Source organism: Suncus etruscus, chromosome 17 (genome assembly GCF_024139225.1).
Source record: "Suncus etruscus isolate mSunEtr1 chromosome 17, mSunEtr1.pri.cur, whole genome shotgun sequence".
Classification (NCBI taxonomy): Eukaryota; Metazoa; Chordata; class Mammalia; order Eulipotyphla; family Soricidae; genus Suncus; species Suncus etruscus.
Genome location: NC_064864.1, coordinates 45,649,383 through 45,663,036, shown reverse-complemented (window position 1 = coordinate 45,663,036; position 13,654 = coordinate 45,649,383). Strand labels below are relative to the sequence as shown.

The 13,654-nt window shown below is 41.8% G+C and overlaps 1 protein-coding gene across 1 annotated transcript in view; it reads left to right on the top strand.

Moving 5' to 3' along the window:
- ARMH3 (armadillo like helical domain containing 3) overlaps positions 1–13,654 on the top strand; it is a 252,387-nt gene that overhangs the window by 215,002 nt on the left and 23,731 nt on the right. The window contains exon 24 of the mRNA XM_049790854.1: positions 1,094–1,172. Coding sequence (XP_049646811.1) covers positions 1,094–1,172 — 79 coding nt within the window. The remainder of the gene's footprint in view (positions 1–1,093; positions 1,173–13,654) is intronic.

Sequence of the window (13,654 nt, the reverse complement as noted above, 5' to 3'; positions counted from 1 at the left end):
TACTCCTGGCTCTACAATCAGAAATTATTCCTGGAAGTGCTCTAAGGACCGTATGGGATGGGATCATATCCAGGCCTCCCACTTACAAGGAAAATGCCTTGCATGCTGCACTATTATTTTGACCCCATAAGAGGTCAATTTGGTGAAACTTTGTGACTCTGATTAGGAGTCTGAGTAGAAATTTGAAAAGGACAATCAGTTTTATGGTTTCAGATATCAACAAGTATGAAGATTGGTTTTAAGCTTAGCCCAAGTTCACTTTTTTTAGAGAAACTGTTTTAGTTTAGAAACTGTTTAGTCTGGACCAAACTGTTTTTTGGTTTAGAGTGTGTTAGCCCAACTTGACTGAGTTGTTTCCCAGAAGTCAGAGTCCCAAAAGTCAGCATGGACTTTTCTTTATGACTGAACTGGGCCCCCTAGTGGCAGCCCCCAGGGTCACTTGGTTTGGGGGTTATACTTTTTTAAATTCTATGTTGGGATTTTTATTTTTATTTTTTATCTACTTTATTTGTAGAGATCCATGTTTCTTTGTTTGTTTTTTTGTTTTGGGGTCACACCCAGTGGCTCTCAGGGGTTACTCCTGGCTCTACTCTCAAATCACTCCTAGCAGGTGTGGGGGACCATATGGGATGCCAGGATTTGAATCCAGGTCCTTCCTGGGTCAGCCACGTGCAAGGCAAGCGCCCTACCACTGTGCTATCTCTTCAGCCCCTTGATTCTATTTTTTCCTAATAAATTATCTAACTCTTCTCTTTTCAGAGTTTGCAAATCACCTCCCATGTGATCTCATTCAGAAGAGAATAGTTACCACCTTATAGCTATTTCTATGTGTTAGCACTCTCAAACTGAGTAAATGTACTTTGTTTTTAGCCACACCTTGAGGTGCTTAAGGACAACTCAGATCTTAGGGGGTCACTCCTAGAAGTACTCAGGGATGATCATGTGGTTACAGGGATCAAACCAGGGCCTCCATATGCAGCACATGCATTTCTGCCTGTTGAGTTGTTTCTCCAGTTCTCACTCAGTATTTGATTTTGACTTTGATGTTCTCTTCTTCCACAAAGTCTATATTAATATTAATTCTTTGTTTCAGAGCCATCATCAACCACTTTAATCCCAAGATTGAGTCCTATGCTGCTGTGAATCACATATCCCAGTTGTCAGAGGAGCAGGTAAGCACTACTCTCCCCAAGTGACTGTGTGGTACCTGAGATGGAGGATCTCTCTCTCTTGCTCGCTTGCTCTCTCTCATGGCAGAGGAGTCTGTGACAGCTTCAGTGGGAGAGACAAGTATGAGGCTGCTAAGAAGAATTAGTAAGGGATTTGTTGATAGTACTTTAAATAGCATATGTCTTCTGCTTTGTGCTCTATGGGGAGTTTACTTAGTTGTATAGAAGATATGTAGGTGAAAATTTGGTGATTTATTATTTTAGAGTGGGTGAGGAGGTTTTTTTTTTAACTTTAGGGAGTTGTATTGATTTTTGAAAGTAAAAAAATAAAAATTTAGAACTGAATGAAACTATAAGTCAGAAAAAACTTTAGTTAAGTTTAATTCATGGCTTTTTGGATTCTCATAGCCAGAGCCCTTATTGGTACATATTTATTTCTGTTTTATTTTTGCTTTATTTTTATTTTATTGTGTTTTATTATGCTTTATTTTTATTTTATTTTGTTTTATTTATTTGGTTTGTGGGAGAAGACCATAACCAACAGTGCTCAGGGATTACTCCTGGCTCTGTGTGCAAGGAATTAAGTCCCAGTGGTGCACAAGAAACTATATGAAATGATAAGAATAGAACCTAGGTTGACTGTGTGTAAGGTAGGTACCCTACCCTATGTGCCATCCAACTTCATTGGTACATATGTCTTTAAAATTGAGTTCTGGGGCCCAAGCAATAATACAATGGGTAGGACATTTGCCTTGTACAGGATCAACCTGAGTTTGATCCGTGGCATCCTGTATTCCATATACCCCCAAGCACCAGGAGTGACTCCTGACTGCAGAGGCAGGAGTCATCTCTGAATATCACTCAAAACTAAAAAATAATAATAGTAACAAAAATTGAGTTCATTTGCCTTGAGCATTGTTTTTGAGCCAGTTTTTATATGGTATGGGCTGAGTTGAAGATGTGATTAGCCTAGTGTATGAGTGTTTGTTTTCCTTGAGTTTGGCCTGATTTTCCCTTTCCACAAAGTGCCTGTCCTCAGCTCTGAGTTTATATAAAGAACAGATGAGGCTTTAGCATGGCATAGGATTGAACTTGATGTTTCAGAATGAAACTCTTGAGTCCTAGGACCACAAAAACACAGGATGAGGCTGGGCACAGTTTCTCTACCATCCCACCCTCTTCCCCAGTGGGAGGCCAGGACATTCAGCAGATAAGGGTCACAAAAAGATTCCAAGTCGACTAAAAATCAAGCATTTCTCTTCTTCTCTCTCTCTTTCCCTCTCTTCTCTGTCTCTCTCCCTCATCTCCTTCTCCCTCTTTTCTTCCTTCACTCTCTCCCAGCTTTCCTCTCCGCTCTCTGTCCCTGCTTTCCCTCCCTCTCTGCCTCTCTCCTTTATCTGTCCTTTCTTCCTCTCTCCTTTCCCAACCTCCTCGTTAGCAAGCCAGTGTACTGTGACCATGCATTCCAGTGTTCTAGAGCCAGTTTAGTCTTCCTCAGTGAGGCAACAAGCAAGCCCTTCCTAACAGACAAGTTTCTCAGTATTCCCACAGTGGATCTTCGCTCCACCAGATAGATTGGACTGCATTAGTCTATCAGTTGTTTACTTTGACATATTTTTTCTCTTTATGGGTCCAGCTGTGGGATCTATCCTCATATTTGAGCTGCATTTATAAATGGATTTTATTTTCTTTCCTCCTCTTTTGCTCATGGAATAGTCCCTAAGGTCTGTTCTTTGCTTCTGCTGCTCTTCTGAGGAGTTTAGCCTTTCACTTTTTGGATCAGTTCAGATCAGTTTTACTCTTATCAAATTAGAGCTTAACAGATGCGACATCTTGAGTCTTACACGCTAAAAGGGTGACTTTCTACCATAATGAGTTCTGGTAGTCCAAAAGATTTTTACCAAAAAAAGAGAAGACACATTTTCTCTGCCAGCCACGTGCTGTATTCCTCCCCCAGCAGCTTGGGAAGGTCAGGCTGAAGTCTTTCTGCAGCAGTTGCAGCCACAGACCAATAATAAAAATCCATTCTGGCTCACGAGGCAATCTGGAAGAGGATGATTACCAAGCACGTGTCCTCACCCTCCTTCAACTTCTTTCAGAGTTAAATGAAGTGACGAAAGTGCCTCTCAAAAGAGTTTGTAGGACAGAAGGAGACAGTTTCTACATAGAGGGAGAGTGTACAACCCAATTCAGGAGTGGGGAAAGGAGAGCAGGTATTAATAATAAGTGTATGCCTGTTGTAAATCTGATGTGGTGCTGGGTCTAAGTGAATCTAAGTGTAGTTCTGAGTCTTGGAGAATATGTGTGCTCATTACCTCTCTTACCAATCCTTTTCACTTGGAGATCAAGGGAAGGAAGGATAATAATATTCTGGGACCCTTTTCAAAACTGTCCTCAAATAGTTGTTGCTCCTCTGATTGTGAAGGGCACTAAAAGCATTAGGGTGTACTTGGTTTTATTCTTAGCCCTTTAGATTAGAAGTATTTGGCAGCTTTGTTAATCTTCAGCATGTGTTGGGGCACTTCTCTCTTCACTTATGAACGTTAATGCTAATATCACTTAATGTTAAGTGTATTCACAGCTTCCCAAAGAACCCAGCCGTTTTAGCAGCAAACTATCTACTAAGGAAAGAATCAGGAACTTAATCCCCAAGTAGATTCTAAAGTACTCCTAAAATAAAAGCCAACCACTGCAGATAGGTGTTAATTGAAATTTATAGCACTTACTAAGACAGCAGTCAAGGACTCTGCTAGATCTTCCTGCCATTTTCTCTGACAAGTGGTAAGTTTTTAATTCTGACCATCCCCAAATACAGTCCAACTTCTTTTTGAGGCATTTCAATGTGATGCTTGTATATTCATTATTGCTTGATTTAAAAAAGCCCAGTCTTTCTTTCTGAGGTTCCTTTTCAGATATTCAGAAAATATATTACATTTTTTTTTAGGTCTTGTTGCCTTCACGAAATGCAAAGCCTTTTAACCACTTATTCCTCACGCCATGATTATGTATATACTCAAGTATAAGCTGACCACCCTAATTTTACCCTAAAAACTGGGGAAACACAGTGACTCGAGTCTAAGCTGAGGTGGAAAATGTAGCAGCCACTGGCAAATTTCAAAAATAAAAATATATAACCAAAACAATTACAGTAATTGAGGAATCAGTATGTTAAATGTTTTTCAATATTTATTGCTAAAGAAAAACTGTAAGCTAGCAACAATAACTATAAAACTTTAAAAAAAAAGTGCAGAAAACCATAGTTGAACCAGTAATCAAGCTAAATTACAAAGGTTAAAATCCTTCAAAACTGGATCCTCCTCATCATCCTCTATATGTCCAAACAGCTTCAGCAGTATCTACTGTGACATAGACATGAATGTGGCATCGATATATCAACATAGACATCATCATTGAGTTCACAGAAATCATCTTTGCTGTTGGTCTCATACAAAGCACAGAATATTGTGGGTTAAATAGTTCAGTACCATACAGTTCAGTTCAGCCATCTTCCTCTTCAGCTCAGCTACTTGTGGACTGAGCTGAAGCACCTCCAGCAGATGGCAGAAGACACACCGAATCAAATAACCTGTATGACCCGAGTATAAGCTGAGTTCAGGTTTTTCAGCACAAATTTTGTGCCAGGAAAACTCGGTTTATACTCCAGTATATACAGTAATTATCTATGTACTTTTTTTTTTTTTTTTTTTTTTTGTGGTTTTTGGGTCACACCCGGCAGTGCTCAGGGGTTATTCCTGGCTCCAGGCTCAGAAATTGCTCCTGGCAGGCACGGGGGACCATATGGGATGCCGGGATTTGAACCGATGACCTCCTGCATGAAAGGCAAACGCCTTACCTCCATGCTATCTCTCCGGCCCCATTATCTATGTACTTTTAAGTGAATAACTTACATGGATTTTGATATTGTATACATAGGTGTCATATTTGGAATAGATTGTAAAATCTTTTTTTTTTTAAGTTCTTTTTGGGCCATACCCGTTTGATGCTCAGGGGTTACTCCTGGCTAAGCGCTCAGAAATTGCCCCTAGCTTGGGGGGACCATATGGGACGCCAGGGGATCAAACCTTGGTCCTTCCCTGGCTAGCGCTTGCAAGGCAGACACCTTACCTCTAGTGCCACCTCTTTGGCCCCATAAAATCTTTTTATTTTACTTCTTTTGTATATGTGGGATAGAATATATATAATATTTATCACTTAGTTATTTTTTGTTTGTCTTTAGGCCACACCAATAGTGCTCAGCGGTTACTCCTGGCTCTGTGCTCAGAAATCACTCCTGGCAGGCTTGGGGGACCATATGGGGTGCCAGGGATCAAACTCAGCTTGGCTTCATGCAAAACAAAAGCTCTATCTTCTGTGCTATCATTCCAGCCCTTACCACTTAATTCTTTCTTTTGATTCTTTTATTTAGTTGTTGGACCACACTTAGCAATGCTTTAGAAATCATTCCTGGTGTACTCAGGGACTATATGTGATACTAAGAAATGAATCTGGGTTGGCCATGTGCAAGTCAAGCATTCTATCTGAAGCCCTATCTCTCCAAACCCTCAAATCATTTTTTTGAGTGGGGTTATACCCGACGATGCTCAGGGCTTACTCCTGTCTCTGTATTCATGGGTCACTCCTGGTAGAGCTCAGGGATCAAATTGATTTCAGTTATATGCAAGACCAGTGTCTTGCCAACTACATATATACTATCTCTCCAGCCCTTGTCATTGAATTCTAAAACTTTCTTATATAATATGGATAGTAATTGCTAATCATATATATGATTTGAGAATACACTCTCATTCTATCAGTGACATTTTTACTATATTGACTGTTCCTTTGTTTTTCTTCTAATTTTTATTATAACACCATGATTTACCAAGTTATTATAATGCAGTTTTGGGAATTAAATGTTCAAATACCAATGTCACCATCAGTGTGACCTCCCTTCAATTGTCCCCAGTCTCCTACCCACCACGCTAGCCTGCCTCTGCAGGCACAAAGAAATTCACTTCATGTTGCCAGGCAACACATAGGCAAATAGAATCATCAAAATTTAGATCAACACAGGTCAATTTGAAATAATTGTTATATCTCTCTATGGTGTTACTAAAGTCAGTGTCTAAGGATTTACTGGGCTGCGATTAGTGCTAGTTGAGCCTTCTGTGTTACTGTTTAGGCTCCCTGAGGTGGGTAGATGACTATGGAACTTTCCCCTCAGATTTCGTGTGACAGTGCTGAGCTGACACTGCTTTAAGATACTGAGGTGTTGGGGCCATGCAGTCCAGGATTTATAGATCTAAAACTAATTTGGTGGCTTGGAAGTTTGATAACTTTTAAGTCTGGAATTGTTTGAGGGTAGAGTTCAGCTGTTATAGCTCATGCAGAAAGGGGAGTCTGCTCCCCCCCACCCCATTTCTGAGAATGCCAGTGAGGGGTCAGCAAGGACCAAGCTACCTGGGAAATATTGGTGGCAATTATTTTCTTTTTGAATGTTTATTAATGCATAAAAGTTTTTGTTTTGTTTTTTTTTCGGGGGGGGGGGGGAGGCCATGCCCAGCGATGCTCAAGGATTACTCCTGTTTTGCACTAAGTAATTACTCTTAGCAGGCTTGGGAGACAGATGCCATGGATTCCACTCAGGTTTGCTGTGTGGAAGGCAAGCTCTGTGCTATCGCTCAAGTCCCACATAAATTTTTTTGATTCAGTGAAGAACTAGCCTATTTTTCGTCATTGTTGGTTTGTTGTTGTTGTTGTTGTTGCCTGTACTTTTGGTATCATATCTAAGAAATCATGACTGAGGCCAGAGAGATAGTACATAGAGTAAAGCTTGTTTTGTGCATAACTAACCCTGGTTGTTCAAATTCCTGGCACCATATACAGTCCTCTGAGCATGACCATGAGTGACACTGTGAACAAAGGAGTAGCTCTTAAGCATCAATGGGTGTTACCTAATAATAAGAACAACAAAAACCCTAAAGAAAATAAAATTCCGGGGCCGGAGAGATAGCATGGAGGTGAGGTGTTTGCCTTTCATGCAGGAGGTCATCGGTTCGAATCCCGGCGTCCCATATGGTCCCCTGTGCCTGCCAGGAGCGATTTCTGAGCCTGGAGCCAGGAATAACCCCTGAGCACTGCCGGGTGTGACCCAAAAACCACAAAAAAAAAAAAAAAAAAAAAAAAAAAAAAAAAAAAAGAAAATAAAATTCCAAAAAAAAAAAAATAAAACAAGCAAGAAAGATGATTTAAAAATAATCAAAAAGGGGCCAGAGAGATAGCATGGAGGTAGGGCGTTTGCCTTGCATGCAGAAGGATAGCGGTTCAAATCCTGGCATCCTCATATGGTTCCCCGAGCTTGCCAGGAGCGATTTCTGAGCGTAGAACCAAGAGTAATCCCTGAACGCTGCTGGGTGTGACCCCCAAAACTAAAAAATACTTGAACAAATGTTTCTTTAGAGAAGACATGCAGATGGCCAGTAAAGCACATAAAAAGATGTCAGCAGGTGTAATTATAGGGACATGTCAAAGCTACAGTGAGGCCCAGGGAGATCACTCAAGTGATAAGGCACAACATGCCTAACACACAAAGACTGCACACCTGCTGGTGTTTGTTGGGTTTGGATCTCTTGAGCCCTGTGTATCCATGTGTGTGACCGTAGTAGGAACACAACCATCAGGACCAAGGAGATAGCTTAAAGAGCCGGAGCACATGCTGTACATGCAGGTTTATTTCCTGTATTTAATTAGGAAGAACCTTTGGATATGGACCCAAAACAAAAACCAAAGAAAAGAAATCATGGCAGCCAGAGAGAGAACACAGTGGGTAGGGCATTTGCCTTTCGTGTACCCCACCCAGGTTCAATTTCTAGCATCCCATAATGTCCCCTGACCCTGTCAGGAGTGATTTCTGAGCACAGAGCTAGGAATAACCCCTGAGCACACACTGGGTGTGCCCCCCCCCCCAAAGAAAAAGTAAAAAAAAAAAAGTTTAAGAAATGAACTCATGGCCAAATCCAATTTCATGATGTTTTCACTTATGATTTTGTTTTGTTTTGTTTGGGGGCCATCCCAAAGGTTGTGATAGATAGGGCTTATTTCCATGTTTGTGCTTAGGGATCATTCTCTGTAGTGCTCCGGGGACAAAGGTGGTGCTGGGGTATGACCTAGGTTGGATGCACACAAATTAAACAGCTTCCCCTCTGGGCTGTCTCTATAGTCTCTTGCCAGTCTTTTCTATATGCAATTTTTGCTGGTACAAGATGATATCTCATTGTTGTTTGATGGACATTTCCCTTTGTTGTTGTTGTTTTGCTTTGGGGCCACACCCAGGGGCTTTCAGGGGTTACTCTTGACTCTGTGCTCAGAAATGGCTCCTGGCAGGCTCAGGGGACCATATAGGATGCCAGGGATCGAACCCAGGTCTGTCCTGGGTCAGTCACATGCAAGGCAAATGCCCTACTGCTGTGCTATCACTCCGGCCCTGATGAGCACTTTCTTAATAATAAATTAGGATAAACACTTTGGGGGAGGCATGCCTGGCAGTGCTCAGGGGTTACTCCTGGCTTTGCACTCAGGAATCGCTTCTTGTGGGCTTGGGGGACCATATAGGAAGCCAGATTTTGCCAAGGATCAAACCCATGTCAGCCTTGTACAAGTCAAGCACCCTGCCTGCTGTATTACTGCTCCGGGGGATAAACACTTTTTGATGTCTGCTGGCATTTTATATGTCTCCACTGATTGAAGTGTCTGTTCATTTCCTATTTCCTTTGTTGCTGCTTGTTTTTGAGTCACACGCAGCAGTGCTCAGGGATTATTCCTGACTCTGCACTTAGAAATTACTCCTGTCAGGACTTGGACTGGATAGTATGCTGGGTCAGCCCCATGTAAGGCAAACTTCCTATCTGCTCTACCATTATTCTGGCCCTCCTTTTTGAGGAGCGGAGAGTTGGGAAGATTGGAATCACAGTCAGCTGTGCTCAGGGACTAGTCCTGGCTTTGTTTTGTTGTTGAACTTAGTGGTATTTTATGTACATACATACACACACACACACACACACACACACACACACACACACACACAAATAAACACAAACACACAGGGTTTTATCCCTTTATTTGATGTATGGTATGCAATTTTTTTTCTTTTTCTTTTTTTCTTTTTGATATTTGGGTCACACCCGGCAGCGCTCAGGAGTTCCTCCTGGCTCTATGCTCAGAAATTGCTCCTGGCAGGCACAGGGGACCATATGGGATGCCAGGATTTTAACCACCATCCTTCAGCATGAAAGGCAAGAGCCTTACCTCCATGCTATCTCTCCGGCCCCAATTATTTTCTTTTTTTTTGTTTGTTTTTTTGTTTTGTTTTTTGCTTTTTGGGCCACACTTGGCGGTGCTCAGGGGTGCTCAGCTCCTGGCTGTCTGCTCAGAAATAGCTCCTGGCAGGCACAAGGGACCATATGGGACACCGGGCTTCGAACCAACCACCTTTGGTCCTGGATCAGCTGCTTGCAAGGCAAACACCGCTGTGCTATCTCTCCGGGCCCCCCAATTATTTTCTACCATTCAATAGAATATCTTTGTTTAAGCCTGCTTCTTTTTTTTCTTTTTCTTTTCTTTTTTTTTTTAAGAGGGCCTCACACAGCAGTGCTCAGAGTTCAGGGCTTATTTCTGGAAATGCTCTGAGGACCATATGCAGTGCCTAAGGTCGAACTGGGATTGGCTGCATGCAATACCAGAGTATGTAGCTAACCTCACCTCAATACCTGGCACTGCATGGTCCCCCAAGTACCACCCAGAGAGATCCCTGAACACAGACCCCTGGGCACTGCCATGTGTGACCCAGGAAACAAACAAAAACAACTAGCAAGGGTTTAGGGACAGGTCAGAGGGTGGAAATGCATCATTTACACCCAGAACCTTGGTCCCAAAGCATGTGATTTCCTCTCCCTGACTTTCTCACCCACACCCACTCCTCTCCCCAACCCTACCTTCTGCACTACTGGGAGCAATCTCTAAGCACTGAGCCAGAGATAGCACCCAACAAAAACAACCAGGTCTGGTACATAAAACCACACGTAACAAAATGTTCCACCTTAGTTAGTTTGGTATATATACTGGTGTTAACTCTGTAGTTAACATTGTGTAACTGATCTTGAACATTTCAATCTTAAAAAGCTGAGATTCAAACTAGGAACTGGAGGAAATAAAATGATATGCATGATATCCCTGCAGTAACAGTTTGCAAACTGCGGTTCCTAAAATGAAAAAAGGGTGCAGGAAGAAAGAAGGTGTCTTCCAAAGAGGCAGGCTGGGATTGAGGCTGGGAGCATGCCAAGTACCAGGGGAAATTGGTGGTAGGAAATAAATATTAATGAAAGAATGGGTATTGGACAATTGTATGACTGAAACTCAACTATTAACGACTTTTTAACTTTGTATCTTGTGGTAATTCAATAAAAAAAAAAAACGCTGAAATTGAGCACTAAACCAAGAGTATAGCAGGTTTGCCTTGCTGCAGCTACCTGTGCTCAATCCCCAGTACCCTATATATGGTCCTCCAAAAATATTCTCTGAGCACAGACCAGGAGAGCCTAAAAATGACAGATATGGCCCTAAAACTAAAAAAGTAAAATTTAGGGTTGGAGAGATAGCACAATGGTAGGGCATTTGCCTTGCATGCAGCTGATCCAGGATGGATAGTGATTTAAATCCCAGAATCCCACATGGTTTCTCATGCCTGCCAGGAGCGATTTCTGAGCATAGAGCTAGGAGTAACCTCTGATGCCATTGAGTATGACCCAAAAATCAAAAAACAAAACAAAACAAAAGTACAATATATTTGGGGGGGGGGGGTTGGGTCACACCTGGCTGCACTCAGGAGTTATCTTGGCTCTATGCTCAGAAACTGCTCCTGGCAGGCTCAGGGGACCATATGGGATGTTGGAATTTGAACCACCATGCAAAGCAAACACCCTACCTTCATGCTATCTCTCTGGCCCCCCAAAAAGTACAATTTAAAAAAAAAAAAGGAAACAGTATATTCACTGTTTACCCTCATTCCTTTCTTACTCTCCTGTAACCACCATTTTTATTTCTTTTTTTTCCACTTTATTTCTAAGACCAGAAAAACATACTTTGAAGTTTATATTCCTTACTACCAAGTGACCAAAGATCTTGCAATTTTTCTTTCTATAAAAACTTGAAAACAAACAAACAAACAAAAAATTAAAAATATATGTACCTCGGCCGGAGAGAGCACAGCGGTGTTTGCCTTGCAAGTAGCCGACCCAGGACCCAAGGTGGTTGGTTCAAATCCCGGCATCCCATATGGCCCCCCCCCCCCCCCCCCCCCGTGCCTGCCAGGAGCTATTTCTGAGCAGAAAGTCAGGAGTAACCCCTGAGTGCCGCCGGGTGAGGCCCCCCCAAAAAATATATATATATATGTACCTTAATACTACTGTGAAAGATTAGTTGTTCACTCTTTGGTCACAATAAAAATTATTATAATAAAAATATCTTAAAAATACAGGAAGATCATAGTGGTCATATTCTGGCACCTTCCTATGACACATTTATGACCATGGAATATTGCCAGATTTAGGTTTTCCCCAGTAGCAGTTTTGATAGAATTTCACCTTATTTTTCTAAATTTCTACTTATTATGGCTATGAATTTTATATTTAGAGGCAAATATATATATGTGTACATATATAAACAAAGAATTATATTTTATAACAAATCATATGGTCACTGTGGGAACAGGTTAATATAAGTAAAAGAAATAATGTTTTGGGGCTGGAGAGATAGCATGGAGGTAAGGCGTTTGCTTTTCATGCAGAAGGTCATCGGTTCGAATCCCGGCGTCCCATATGGTCCCCTGTGCCTGCAATTTCTGAGCATGGAGCCAGGAATAACCCCTGAGCACTGCCGGGTGTGACCCCAAAACCACACACACACACACACACACACACACACACACACACACACACACAAAGAAATAATGTTTCATATATAAATGAATAAAGATTTACATTAGAAACAGTATTTCTGTGTTAGTAATCTTTCTAAATTTTATTATCGTAAAATAAGAGTTGCTTGTAGATAACTGCTTGGTGTGTACAAATCCTAATGAAATATCATTGAAAAGTGAGATACTAAGAAGAGGAGAATCCTAGTTTATGGCCAAACAGTATTAGGGGTTTTGGATGATACTTGCTTGAGAATGTGTAGGAGGAACCACAAAAAGATCTTGGGGGAAAATCCTCTGAGCTTCCAGGCTTGCATGGAAAATAGAGTCTAAAGTATTAGTTTTAGGGGCTGGAGAAATGGTATAGCAGGGAGGATTTTTTTTTGCCTTGCAAGTGACTGACCTTGGTTTGATCCCAGTACCACATATGGCTCCCGAAGCCTTGCTAGGGCATAGAGCCAGGCATTAGTCTTGAGCATATCTGAGTGTGACTCAAAGCTCCAGTCCAAAAAAGGTAAAGTATTAGTTTTAGCTTTACAGTTGTTGACCCTTGGCTTTCCGGTAAATATTTAACAAGGATAGGATTTAGTGGTGTTAGGAGGCTGATTTGTGGTGTCTGACATATGATTCCACCATGCTACCAGCCTGAAGCCAAGTGACTCTCAAACTTTGGCTAAGCATTTTAGGCAATGCACATGTGAGCCAATTCAAGCACACCACTGAATGTGAGGAACTCTGCGAGAATCTGGCTGGGCTCTCTGTGCAGAAGATATCTGTGCTTCACTTTCCTCATAGGAATTACCTATATAAATCCTCCCTAAAGCACTTATTTCTGAGAGCCACTTTGATGTTTTCTCTCTCTCTCTTTTTTTTTTTTTTTTTTTTTTTTGGTTTTTTGGTTTTTGGGTCACACCCGGCAGCGCTCAGGTTCCTCCTGGTTCTACGCTCAGAAATCGCTCCTGGCGACTCGGAGGACCATCTGAGATGCCGGGATTTGAACCACTTACCTTCTGCATGCAAGGCAAATGCCCTACCTCCATGCTATCTCTCTGCCCCTGATGTTTTCTCTTTTTATAGTTTTTATTTTTTATTTTATTTTTATTTTTGGGTCACACCCAGCAGCAGCACTCAGGGGTTACTCCTGGCTCTATGCTCAGAAATCGCTCTTGGCAGGCTCAGGGGACCATATGGGATACCAAGATTTGAACCACCGACCTTCTGCATGCAAGAAGAAACACCTTACCTCTATGCTATCTCTCTGGCCCCATGTTTTCTCTTTTTAAAACAGTGCCTTAGCCACCATGTACAGCAGCTTTGGCAGATAGATCTGCTAGAGAGCTGGCTTAAAACTCCCACAATAACCATCACTCAGATTCCTGGACTTGGCATCATGTTTTTCTACAACAGCTGTAGTTTTGCATGGCTACTCTGGAGCCCTGATGGATGGTAGCTGTGGGAACGCTGCCTGAGTGTGGGCATGTGGCACTAGTGTTGGCTGACCCTGTCTTTCTTGTTG